The 14,295-nt window shown below is 34.9% G+C and overlaps 1 protein-coding gene across 3 annotated transcripts in view; it reads left to right on the plus strand.

Moving 5' to 3' along the window:
- LOC127878068 (anoctamin-8-like) overlaps window positions 1–14,295 on the plus strand; it is a 39,729-nt gene that overhangs the window by 3,789 nt on the left and 21,645 nt on the right. Inside the window, exons 1-3 of one of the 3 annotated variants that reach the window (XM_052424480.1) lie at window positions 1–134; window positions 8,038–8,290; window positions 13,435–13,525. In XM_052424480.1, the coding sequence (XP_052280440.1) occupies window positions 89–134; window positions 8,038–8,290; window positions 13,435–13,525 (390 nt within the window). In that variant the 5' untranslated portion in view covers window positions 1–88. Of the gene's footprint in view, window positions 135–5,244; window positions 5,352–8,037; window positions 8,291–13,434; window positions 13,526–14,295 lie in introns of those variants that run through there. The other 2 variants (XM_052424482.1, XM_052424481.1) reach the window with 2 other exon arrangements.

A 14,295-nucleotide genomic window follows, 5' to 3' on the forward strand; every position in this document is an offset into this window, starting at 1 on the left:
CAGGCAGTAAAATATTTGGGGAAGAAAATGAGCTTTATGGGAATGAATTTAGATAGCCCTAAAAATCACATTTGAAAATAACCATTTAATGCAAAAAGTTATGGTCATATTATTAAAAGGAATTCTTATCCAAGGTTAGTGTAGTGTAGATTAACAATAATTATGAAAAATAAAGTGACTGACATATTTTAGATTTTAATAATTTTTTCATTAGTCATTGGGTTTCACACATAATTTAAATTTCCTGTCGTTAAAAAATTGAAATGTTAATGTTTTAGTGATGTATGTATTTATTTACATATATTACACATTTATACTTCATGCATGCTATGCTTACTTAAATTATCATTAACTTGTTTTATTAGGATTTTTATCAACTTTTATAATAATTAATGTGTTTTTCAATACTAAACTCTAATGTTAAATGATAAAGCATTCATTACAAATCATTTACTGTTCATATTCATTTTATAAACACATAGTTATTTTGTCAATATTGTTTACTAAGGCTGACCACAGTCAGTTAACTGATAGGGGTCATGTTTCTCCCACAACAATAAGGTAGTACATTTTGCATTAATTTACCTGTCACAAGGCAACCTTGGTGATGTTCATTTAATCAAGCAGTAGAAGTAAATTTTATGTTCTTGGATAGTTTACTTTTTTTGCGCTTGCATCAAAGAAAGAGAGCATATACCTGTCACAAATTCCATCGGAGCAGTCTGTATATCTGTTTGAATGTCCCGATTTTGGCTAAAATTCATTGTCTCAGCCACAATTTAGCAATATATTGATGGATTGTTAGAGTGATATTATGGGCATTTTTCACTGTTTAATTGAACTGAAAGAAATTAACAGGTCCAAAGAGTTAGTTAAAATGTGGTTACTGACCAATTATGTGCAACTCATCTTGCTACCTGTTGTTTATTAAAAATATATTTTATATTCGATATCTTACATGACTCACCCAGACCTCTAAGCCGAAATGATCCGTACAACAAAATTGTGTCTTTGTGTCGTATGAACGAATCTGCACTAAAACTAAATTTTAGAGGTTCACATCATATATGCATGATCAGTGCAAAGGAAAGTACAGTTGATATTCATATGCATTATTTTTCTCTTTCCGGGATATTGTTTTAGTATGTTGATGTTGCATTAACAAATATTTAAGTGTATATGAAGTGAAAACACCAAAAATAAACAACAGTTGCGATAGACATCTATAACTGTTGGTGACCATAATATCACTTTAAATAACTCACAAATGTTAACCATCATAAGAACAGTGTTGTGAGCTACACTCATAATCCTTATGTTAATGGTTGGTAATTCTTAGAAGTCGATGTCAAAATTTGTTAGAAAACAGCTTGTCCTGACTGTAACTTTTTCATTCATCTTGCAATTTTATTAGAAAATAGTCCTGGTTTCTTTAAAAACATGGCTGCAGGGATGGGGTAGCTTTCTTCATGTGGTCATAGTAACACTCAAGAAGTCACATGTATGGTCCAATCTCCATGAAACTTAGTAAGAACATTTTTTCTAATGATACCTTGGCTGAGTAAAAATGGTTCCCGTTTGTTGAAAAACAAGGTCTCTATGGGGCAGGGCAGTTAAACCTTGTTGACATTCTAGTAGTCACATTTTTAGTCCAATCTTCATGAAACTTGGTCAGAACATTTGTCTTATTGATAATTCGCCTGATTTTAAAATGGTTCCGGTTCATCGAAAAACATGGCCACCAGGGGTGGGAAGTTTTCCTCAAATGGCCATAGTAAAACCTTGTTTACACTCTAGAAGTCACATTTATATTCCAACTTGGTCAGAAAACTTCTTCTAAAAAAATATCTGGGCAGAGCTTGAAAATGGTTTTGGTCTGTTGAAAAACATGGCCGCCAGTTGCTGGGGCACTTTGCCTTATATGGCTGTAGTGAAACCTTGATAACACTCTCAGATAGTTTACTTCCTGAGTGTCTCAGGTGAGCGCCTTAGTGCCCACAGCTCTCTTGTTTAGTGTTTTCTTTCGGCACCTGGAAATGACTGCTTCCTGATGGCTTTATAACTCTTGTGGAAATGGCTTTTGGAGTGGAATATACTGGCCGCTGCTCGAATAGCCAGGTAACCGCAAAGTCAAGTTGGACTGTAGTCATACTGTAAAGCTTGTAGAAGCCACAAGTATGACTCGATCTGTTTAATTGGTCAGAAGGCCAAGTTTCAAACTGGGTCATGAAGGGGTCAAATTCAAAGTCACCAGGTTAAATCTTAGAAAAGCCATATAATCCCTTTAGAAGCTACATTTATGACTCAATCTTGGTGAAACAAAGTCAAATTGTGTATCATGGTGATATCAAGGTCATATCTTTCATTTGGGTCAAGTTGTGTCAAAATTTAGGTGGCCAGGTCAGTCTTTTACATTTGGTGTATCTTAAACTTAGGTCGGCATTCTAAGCCCATCAATGGCTCTTGTTTTAATAAAAAACTGGAATATTGCTGCATGCATTGATAATTATGTATTTGATTAGGCTTTGTGTCAATTTTACTGTAAAGAACTTATTTACGTGCAATTAATATGCTTGAAAACCTATTTGGTACTAAGACATATATATTTAGGACAGATTCATATATCGGTAACTGTAAAAGTATGTAAGGATTTAAGGTGTTAAAAAGCAACTTTTTAAATTGATGAGAACTTATGCGAGCATACCTCAGAAATCACTAACTGTAAATTTAGAATGCTTCTTAATGTAAATATATTGGATATAACACATTCTAGATTGTAATATGCGTCAGGTGTTGTTGGTCATGAACAGTATATATTATGTCACAGGCAGTAGGAAGCACATGTTGTTGGTGTCATATGTGCTACAGTCTCTCCCAGTGATTCATTGACATTTGCCTTGTAATAGGTAACAGATCGAGGTTGTGGATATGGAGACTCTAGAGAGAAAAGGTTGTGGAATTTGATATGAATATTGTATTACAATAATTTATACACAAATATATATCATTGTGGTTAATTGTTGTATCCAATTCTAAGCAAGCCAATACATTCCAAGGTATAGGTTTATATATTGATAAGTGCTTATCATTGTTTCATAAATATGAGTATAGTTTAGAAAGAAATGGCTATTTTAATTTTCCTTAGAACACCACTATTTTGAACATTGTTAATTTGTATTTATCGCCACTTTGAACTAAAAATGTCCGGCCCCAAATCTTGTGCTTTATCAGTCTTTAAGATACATATTTTATTTGAATTTTTAAATTTCAATTAATCTGTACTTGGAATCTAAATTTTGGCTTCTACAATATTTTTACACATATTTATAAGTTTGTTTTCAAAGTTGGACCTAATATAAGCTCAAGCTGTCTTTCAAATTGACTTGGCAGTCTTGGCCCAGTAATGTTGGCATGCTTTCTTTGTGTTCTGTCCTGCAAAGTCAGTGCTGATTAATACATGTTAGGTAATCACCATTTCTTGGATATACAATATTGCACATTTCTGATCACAAACGTGACAGACATCACTTTTCCTTTTAATTTATGAATATTAATATATTTGTTATATATTTAAATATATAAATCATGTAATGTCAGAATTTATTATTAAATTTTATAATCAGTATAATTGCAAAATGTTTTAATACAATAACTGAATAACTAAATAGAGAACGTTATTTTGTTTTTCATGTGTCAGACAAGACAACTGTACCAATGACTTTGAAATAGTGGTGTTAACCTGTAACAATAATTTTCATACAATTTCACCAAACACTCACATATATACCAAACACTCAATTTTATACCAAAAACTACCAAACACTCATGTATATACAAAACACTCAAGTTTATATATACCAAACACTACCAAACACTCAAGTATATACCAAACACTCAAGTTTATACCAAACACTCACATAATTATATACCAAACACTCTGGTATATACAAAACACTCACATGAGTTCATTGTTGTCTGATTGGTTTATAAACACTCACATCAGTTCCCTATAGTATACTATTGATGCTTATGTAACTTATAAAATCAACTTTAAAATGCAAATGCTCAGAAGTAGTTCAGTGTTGAATATATGTATCACTTATTGATAGTTCATCTCTTAGACTATTATTGGTAATGGCTTTTTTCCAGTACAATAATATACAATGTACATTCCATCATCAAAACCACCATATGATCTTTATAATGCCTGCTGTGGGCAATCAAGCTATTGATTACGATGACTGGAAATGCAAGACTCTGTCATGAAAACAATATTACTGTGCCAACATATATTATTACTGACATTATGTCTTGTTGCTACTGATGAGTGCTGACTGCTATGAAGTCTTGACAAACGTGTGCTGTTAACCTGTATATTATTGTTTCCAATAGGATGATACAAGGTATATGGATATTTTTTCAGAAGCTGGGCATACATGTAGGAAGGGGTAATGCTCATACATGTATTTCTAGGAAATATTCTATTTGACAGAAGTTTTGTTTCTGTTGGTATTTTTTAAGAAGCATATCGTGTCAAAACACTTACCTGTCTTTATATTATTTTATTGCTTGCACAGTCTATTTGTATGCACTTCTGCAATGAAGCGGCAGCTTATTCCTTTGTACCAATCCATAGAGCGGTCAGACGATCGGTCAGCCAGAGAGATTTTGGTTTCCTCATAATATATAAGGAATTCTATGACTTTCATCATGTAAATTGCTATCATTGCCAATGAAGATTTTGATTTTGAGGTCATACGGTTAAAGGTCACAGGGTTTTGTAACATACAATTTGTTTTCGCATGATATCAAAAAAGGCTTTGACTTATTACAATTGATTTTAAGATAAACATATCAAAAGACAAGGTCACAGGAATCTGTAACATACAAAGTTTTACGTCAGTTAATCCAAAGTTGGATGTTTGATAAAAATAAGTACCAAATTTTGTTGATTGATTTTAAAGTCAAAAGTCAAGGGCGCAGAGGCTTTAATTTAATTTTTGGTTTGGTTCTGGAAGTTACCTTGAGAACACTGACCTTCAATCCTTCTCATTGGTCTGCTGGGTTACTCGGATGGAAAAGAGGAAGCCTGTCAAATTTTAGTTTTACATGTCAAAGTTCAAGATCACAATGGCTTGTAACATGAAAACTGTTTTTTTCCTATATTAGTTTAATTGTTTCCTAGAAATATTTTTTAAAACGATCTGATCTGCCTTGTTCTCAGGAAAGAAAGAAATTTTTTGGTCAACTTGTCAAAGATGAAGGTCACCTGAGCTTGGAACATGTAGACCTACCACACAATATGTACAGAAAGCTTGAAGTGACGTTGATAATTCAGACACATTGAAACTGTGAGTGATCTCAGGCCGTCATGGCATAAGGCTCTGCTGTTGATTTGTTGAAAAATAAGTACAACTAATTTTTTTTCTTTGTCCATAGAACACAAGTCACATTATTATTGTTAAGGTCAAATTTAGAAAATACACATGTACACACATTTTATTTAATGGACTTAAAGTGTCTGGTTATTGCTATTTCAGGAATTGTTATTAAATGTTTAGATATACATGTTAAAGATCTCATTAAATCAGATCAGTTTTAATTATTTATTTATCTCACCTTCATCTGAAGTGATAATGGTGGTTTGAAACTTCAGAACAATTGCTATTTTGGTGAATATTTTCCTTATAATAAGCTTTCAAGTGGTTTGTCGATTCGCAGATCCGATTTTTCTGATAGTGGGGTTCCTTTTTCTCTACATGGTTTCAAATTGAAACTTTTCATACTTATTGCATAATTCATGCAGATTGCAATAAAAGCATGATTATCTTCATCAGAAATGGATATTGTACACTAATATTGATTAAAAAAGTTCCCCTTTTTTTAGCTCACCTGAGCACAACATGCTCATGGTGAGCTTTTGTGATCGCCTTTTGTCCGTCGTCTGTCGTCCGTTGTCCGTTGTGCGGCGTCAACATTTGCCTTGTTAACTCTCTAGAGGCCACATTTATTGTCCAATCTTCATGAAATTTGGTCACAAGATTGGTCTCAATGATATCTTAGATGAGTTTGAAAATGGTTACGTTTGCTTGAAAAACATGGCTGCCAAGGGGCGGGGCATTTTTCCTTATATGGCTATATATGGCTATAGTAAAATCTTGTTAACACTCTAGAGGCCACATTTATTGTCTGATCTTCATGAAACTTGGTCAGAAGATTCATCCCAATAATATCTTGGACAAAATCGAAAATGATGCCAGTTGGTTGAAAAACATGGCTGCCAAGGGGCGGGGCATTTTTCCTTATATTGCTATATATGGCTATAGTAAAATCTTGTTTATAACACTCTAGAGGCCACATTTATTGTCCAATCTTCATGAAACTTGGTCAGAAGATTCATCCCAATAATATCTTGGACGCGTTTGAAAATGATGCCGGTTGGTTGAAAAACATGGCCGCCAGGGGGCGGGGCATTTTTCCTTATATGGCTATAGTAAAACCTTGTTAACACTCTAGAGGCCACACTTATTTTCCGATCTTCATTAAACTTGGTCAGAAGATTATTTTGTCCCAATGATATCTTGGATTAGTTAGAAAATTGTCTTGGTTTCTTTAAAAACATGACCATCAGGGGGTGGGTCATTTTTTCTTATAAGGCTATACACATGTATATGGCTTTTGTAAAACCTTGTTAACACTCTAGAGGCCACATTTATTTCCAATCTTTATGAAATATAGTCAGAAGATTTGTCTTATTGATATCTTGGATGAGTGCGAAAATGATGTACGTCTGCTTGAAAAACATGGCTGCCAAGGGGCGGGGCATTTTTCCTTATATGGCTATAGTAAAATCTTATTAACACTCTAGAGGCCACATTTATAGTCCGATCTTCATGAAACTGGGTTAGAAGATTTATCCCAATAATATCTTGGACGAGTTAAAAAATGATGCAGGTTGGTTGAAAAACATGGTCACCTAGGGGAGGGGCATTTTTCATTATATGGCTATAGTAAAACCTTGTAAACACACTAGAGGTCACATTTATTATCCGATTATCAGGAAACTTGGTCAGAAGATTTGTCCTAATGATATCTTGGATGAGTTCAAAAATTGTTTTGGTTGCTTTAAAAACATGGCCACCAGGGGCGGAGCATTTTTCCTTATATGGCTTTAGTAAAACCTTGTTAACACTCTCAAGGCAACATTCATTGTCCAATCTTCATGAAATTTGGTCAGACGATTGGTCTCAATGATATCTTGGATGAGTTTGAAAATAATTATGTTTGCTTGAAAAACATGGCTTTCAAGGGGCGGGGCATTTTTCCTTATATGGCTATAGTTAAATCTTGTTAACACTCTAGAGGCCACATTTATAGTCCGATCTTCATGAAACTTGGTCAGAAGATTCATCCCGATTATTTCTTGGATGAGTTCAAAAATGATGCCGGTTGGTTGAAAAACATGGCTGCCAGGGGGCGGGGCATTTTTCCTTTTATGGCTATAGTAAAACCTTGTTAACACTGTAGAGGCCACATTTATTTTCCGATTTTCATGAAACTTGGTCAGAAGATTTGTCCCAATAATATCTTGTTATCTCGGGTGAGCGACTTTGGGCCTTTCAGGCCCTCTTGTTTTCATATATTTATTTGTAGGAAAGCATAACACAACAACATGTTCTTTTAAACATGGAAACTCTTTAATAAGTAAATACCATATTCAACAAACAAACTGCAATAATGTCTAGTGCTTACATACGAAACACGTGCTTGATTGTTAAGCTTAGGCTTTTATAAATTATCATGATATTTGTTCAAATAAACTACAACCCCAGCATCCAACCTTTCCAGTTGTAAACTTAACAGGCTTTCTAAGGAAATAGGCATGCTTTTTCAAAAACCCGAGAAAATTGTGCATGTTATCTTGAACATTGTGATTTAATTAGTTATCTTTTCTGTTTAAAAATAAAACAGAATGATTTTTTTATGAACTTTATTTAAAAAAATGTTTTTCCTCACACAGTTTGCTGTACATTTTAGCATTATCATTGCTGAGAAAGCGATGCAAGCGACTGGACACAGCACGTCTCGTTGCTTCAAGCAAGGTCCTGAAGAACTCAATCCCCACTGAGGACTGTGACCTGATAATGACCTTGCCCTCAACAACGGATGACATCACGCTGATGTGGCTGTTGTCAAGGTTACGGACACGGTTGCCCGAGTTACAGGTGCATGTGAGGCACTGGAAGAACACTGGGATGTACGCGTTCTATATGACTGCTGCATACCAAGAGTAGGTGACCTTGATTTGAACTCCAATTGAATTTATTTTGCACTCTTTGCATTAATTTTTTTTCATCCACAAATCTTAATAATGAGATAATTATACAAAAATCCATCTTACACTCATTAAACTTCTATGTAGATTACATTTCTGAAGTTTCTACAAGCTTGAATTTTGCTGCACTAGTTCCCTGTGTGTTAGTCTAATTGCAAGAGTATACGCTTGATTTGGTATTTAGCAGTTGTCAGTAAATTTAAAAAAAATCAGGGCTTGTGTTTAGGTAATATAGTAAGTAATTTACTCCTGCATTGGTCACAGGACTTCCAATGGATAACTTTGGGCGTTCCAAAAAGCAGTTATAAACAAACACTAAACTGTGTTATAGTGAATGTTTTAAAAAATAATTATGTTACAAGCTGGGCTGTTTTAGGAGAAAACCAGAGGTATTTTCATAGCCAGCTCGTCGTCCGCCGTCTGCCGTCCGCAGTCCGGGTCGTGCTAAAACCTTGACATTTGTCTCTAAAATCAAAGTGCTTCCACATACAACTTTGAAACTTCATATGTAGATGCACCTTGATGAGTTATACACACCACACCTATTTTTGGGTCACTAGGTCAAAGGTCAAGGTCACTGTGACCTCTAAAAAAAAATCAAAATAAAAAAAATCTGACAATCTTTCATTTATTCAAAACTGCACCCACAGCCGAGCGTTGGCACCCGTTATGCCGTGCTCTTGTTTTTAGCTAAACTATTCACATAATAGTTAAAGCTAAACTACTCACCCAAATATTGACGTCTGCAAAAGGCTTTAATTCATGTGAACCTGCAACAGCTTCATATCATGGTTTTTATGCTCCCCAAAATAAAATTTCGGCGGAGCATATAGTTGCCAGTTTGTCCTTCCTTCCTTACTTCCTTCCGTCACACTTTTGGTACCGTTTCTTATAGCGCCTTCAATACTTTACCAATCTCTTTCATATTTGGCATGTAAGTACCTTGCATGGACCTCTACCTTTTGATGAGGTTTGAGGTCACTGGGTTCAAGGTCAAGGTCACCGAGGCTAATAATAGATTTTCCGTCATGTGTTTGTTACAGTTTCTAATAGCGCCTTTAATACTCTACCGATCTCTTACATATTTTCAATGTAGGTACCTTCCATGGACCTCTACCTATTGATGAGGTTTGAGGTCACTGGGGTCAAGGTCACCGAGGCTAATAATAGATTTTCCATCACGCTTTTGTTACAGTTTCTCATAGCGCATTCAATATTTGATCAATCTCTTATATATTTGGGATGTAGGTACCTTGCATGGACCTCTACATTTTTTATGAGGTTTGAGGTCACTGGGGTCAAGGTCACTGAGGCTAATAATAGATTTTCTCAAGGTCACACTTTTTTTCCACACAATTGAACCATATATCGACAAAGCATCATTGGGGAGCATACATTTCCATATCCCTGACCTGCTATTAAGAAGAATTTTGGTTAACATGCAACTAATCCATATATCTGTATCTATATTATTTATTTGAAATAAAACTTGTATTCTGGGTCTTGATGAACATTCACTGACCATAACCTGCAACTTTGACCTGTTTTTAGCAGGACTATGCTCCCATTTGTACTTGTAAGAGTCTGATTAAGGTTAAGAATTGTGCGCAACCAGTAAATAATTTATTTCTGTAACTATTACAGGTATTCAATTAAAAATTCACACATGATTTGGGGCTCATCATGTGAGGGTACACATTAAGGCCCATAACTCTGCATAATGCCCTTTTTGTGCTTAGAAAAGACAGGCTAATGTTTGCATTTAACAAACCCTTTTCTAGCTGAGATGTAGCATGTGGGGCCATTAAAGTCAAGGTCATGTTGCCTGCTGCTAAAAAGATGTTATAATTGTCATAAGATCGAGATGCTTTAAGAAAGTTTGATTGTCTGTAGGTAACATGCAGACCTATATAAGGATTGGATTTGATGCCCGTGGGATCAAGGTCTTTTTATGCCACCGGATTGAATGATCAGGGGTATATTGTTTTTGGCCTGTCTGTCTGTCTGGCGGTCGGTCTCTTATTGTATGTGTCTGTCTGTCATTGTATGTTTCTGTCCAAAAACTTAACCTTGCTCATAACTTTTGCAATATTGAAGATAGCAACTTGATATTTTGCATGCATGGGTTTCTTATGAAGTTGCACATTTTGAGTGGTGAAAGATCAAGGTCAAGGTCATCCTTCAAGGTCAAAGGTCAAATATATGGCTACAATGCGCAGTAGGGGGCATTGTGTTTCACAAACACAGCTCTTGTTTTACTTAAAATACAAGCAAATTTCTTTGAATTGATCTTCCCTGCCAAAGAAAATGTTTATCAATGGGTGCAAATCCCTTGCCATAGTAGAATCCTAGCAAAATAAGGCATATTTAATCAAAATGTGTACCATTTGACCTCAGTGTGTGACCTGTGACACACTGCAAGATAAAGGAGAACTCCAATGTTATGAGTGTTGATGTTGACTCAGCCCCATATGATTGAGAACCTTGATATATGGTAAAAACCTAATAAAATATGGCGCATTAAATCAAAATATGTAATGTTTGACCTCAGTTTTTGACCTTGACCTTGACCCTAAGGACATAAGTGTGTGACACACAACCAGATAAATAAGAAAGTAGTGAGTGCTTAATTATGAATAATTCATCAAATTTGTTAGCTTATCATTGCCTCTAGGGTTATAAGTCTTGCTGATGACTCAACCGCAGATGATTGAAAACACTTGTGGTAAGTTTCATGTGGCTCATATATTATAGTATATTTAGCTGCAGACAAAAAGACCTATATGAAAAACGTATTTTAAAGTAAAAAAGGGCCATAACTCTCTTATTGACAAATGGTTTGCATTGCACTTTGTGGTGGATCATCATCTTATTCATATATACACTCATACCAAGTTTCAATGAAATTTTTTCGGAGCATTTTCAAGATTTGGCTCTGGACACTTAAGTGTGCTTATTTTCAAATAAAAATAGGTCATAACTCCTTATCATGTAAATGAATTGCGAGCATTTGATGTGAATCATGCTCTTACCCAAGATATAGAATAGTGTTCTGGACAGAGTGACAGACAGGCTGGCAGACTGACGGCGAAACAATGTCAAAACATTATAAATCTTTCTATAGCAGGAGATAATAAAACGGTTTCCCCTCAATAACTTGAAATTGGTTGGAGGTATTATGCTGTAATTTTGTTTGTTTGTACATGTTACTAACATGAAGCCCAAGGTTGTTTAGCGAGTCCATCTGGACACATTTTAAGTCCTGAGGATGCAACAGTGATGAGGTCATTGAGACTGGCTCTGAAACATGTGTGTGCAGTAGGTTTACAGCTTGCAGACATTGACAAGTTCTCATTTATTACAATTGTGAAATAGGGAAAGTGTGATAAATGTCTACATTGGGCACATTTGAAATTGTGCTTAAATGATAGATTCTCTATGTAAAAATAAACACTGAACAATATTCCTATTTTTGATAAAATTTTATTTTAAATTCTAAATACTGATAAACTAAAATGTATATTATTAAAAGTTTTATGGCAAATGCTGCTCACCATACTTCGATTCAATGGAATGACCTAGATTTTCCAGACGTCAGTTAGTCCGTCCATTTGTCAAAAAACTTTGCATGGATTTAGGTCAACAACCATATAGGATATCAGCATGAAACTTCGTGGATGTAGAGATATCATTCATGGCAAAGTGCCATGAATATAAACAATAACCGTACACTTCTTAAATAAGAGTTATTGCCCTTTGTTTTGTGTATGATGTAAATTTTCAGGGGTATATCCTAGATACCATACAAGACTTCAACATGATACTTCATGGGTGTATTGATATCAATGAGGAGAAGTGCCAGGCACAAGTACCATAACCCTACACTATCTTAAATAATAGTTATTGCCCTTTATTTTATTTTTTTTACTTTTCAGGGCTTTATCTCTGATATTTACATGATTTTCATCTGAAACTGCATGGGTGTATAGATATCGATAAGGAGAATAGCAATGCATCAAAACAATTACCCTAGACTTAATTTTTTTAGGATTATACCATATTTCAAGGGATTTGCACCCATCCGTATACAAACTTTTTTTTTTTTTTGGGGGGGGGGGGGTACAATTCAACTAATTTGCTCATTAAATCATTATTTGTGAGGGATTGAATCTAAACTTGAAGCAATAAAGCGGCTTGTTTGCAAATTAGTTATTTATTTTTGGCAAGTACTGTGATACAGTGAGGTCCCATGATTGTGTAAGTGATCTTCGTTTGGTTCACTTCTACCATGTCACTTCTACAGATATTTTTTTCAAATATGTCCTTGTGGTTATTATATTACCTGACACACAGAAAACGAACATTATACCTTTAAAGCAGACGAATAGTTAACAGTGCTGTATGGGAACAGCTGTTGTTTTAAGGATGTATATCTGTTTCTATTTATGAATATGAGCTGTGCTCTGTGAAAAAGGGGTTAAATGCATGTGCGTAATGTGTCATTTCAGATTAGCCTGTGCTGTCCTCACATGAACGACACTTTCTGCTTTTATGATATTTTTCTTTTCAATGAAGTCTCTTCTTAGCAAATATCAAGTTAAAGTTGAAAGTGTCATCCCTGATTAGCCTGTGCAGACTGCACTGGCTCATCTGATAGGACACTTTACGCAATCGCATTAAATCCCCTTTTCACAGAGCACGCCTCATATCCATGTAAACACTGAAGAGACTTTGACCTGAAAGAAACATGGAATGAATTATTGATTTCATCTCTGGTATGGTCTGGATACTGTCTAACTTGCACTCAATAGTATTATGCAATTTATAATAGAAAAGAGTTTTGTAATGCTGAACTATTTATCGACAGTCCATTAAAAAATGTGCAACAATAATATTCATGTTATTTTATTTTTCATGTTAATGAAGATAGAATGTAAATACCATTGATCCTTTCTTAGAAATATGTTAAATAAAAAGTGTCTGAGACATAAATATTCTGAAAACAGACATGAACATCTAAAAAAAGTCTTAATTTGCCTAGGTTTACAATTACTTGATGTTACACAGATGCACCCGGACAATGTGTTTTCTCTTGCCAGTTTGCTGCACATGGCAGATGAGGAATGCCTGGTGAAGCCACTGAAGGGAGAGTTTGGGGGCGGGAACAAGGAGTTCCTCTATGAGGACAGGGTAAGCTCACAGCTCAAAATTCTTTTTCATGTTATCTTACAACCCCAAACAAAGTAAGAGGCACTCTGTCATTCGGGTCGTCAGTCAGTCGATTGGTCTGCATTAAATGAGATAAGTTTATGGAGCAAATTTTTTCTGCAATTTTGAAGTGATTTGAATTAAAACTTTAATGTGTTATCACCATGTGGTGTTGATGAGATCACAAATTTCGAGTGCAGTAATCCACATTTTGTTGATTTGTGTGCAATTGAACGAAGCCTTGGACATGGCTGTTACATAAAAAATGTATAAAGTTTGTGTAGAAAACTACTTCATTTCTGAAGCGATCAAATTTTAACTTCATCATTAAAAAAGTTCACTCACCGTAGTAAACTAATTCTTGAGTTACATGCTCTTGAACCTAGCCATTACAATTGTTTCTATGTCTAGCTGTGACAAAATGGTTAGAGGCTTTTAGTAACATTTGTTACCAAGCTCTAGTGTGATATTGTAGAATTCTTGCAGCCATTTTTTCGCATAATAAACTCTTGACTGATTAATTTTTAGGAATGGCAGAACACATACACTTTTTTTCTGTTAAAGGTATTTGATTTTTTGTACACTCCGTCAGTAGGTCTTTTAAGTGTCACAAAGAATAATAAGCAGCTCTACTTTATATGCAATCTCATTTAAACCATGTCCACAATGTTCACTGCATCACAGTAAAACTGCTGTCATCTCTCCATGATTGCTATGAATGTATAGAATCTGCTGATTTCTCTCTAGGATTG

The sequence above is a fragment of the Dreissena polymorpha genome, chromosome 4, assembly GCF_020536995.1.
Source record: "Dreissena polymorpha isolate Duluth1 chromosome 4, UMN_Dpol_1.0, whole genome shotgun sequence".
Lineage (NCBI taxonomy): Eukaryota > Metazoa > Mollusca > Bivalvia > Myida > Dreissenidae > Dreissena > Dreissena polymorpha.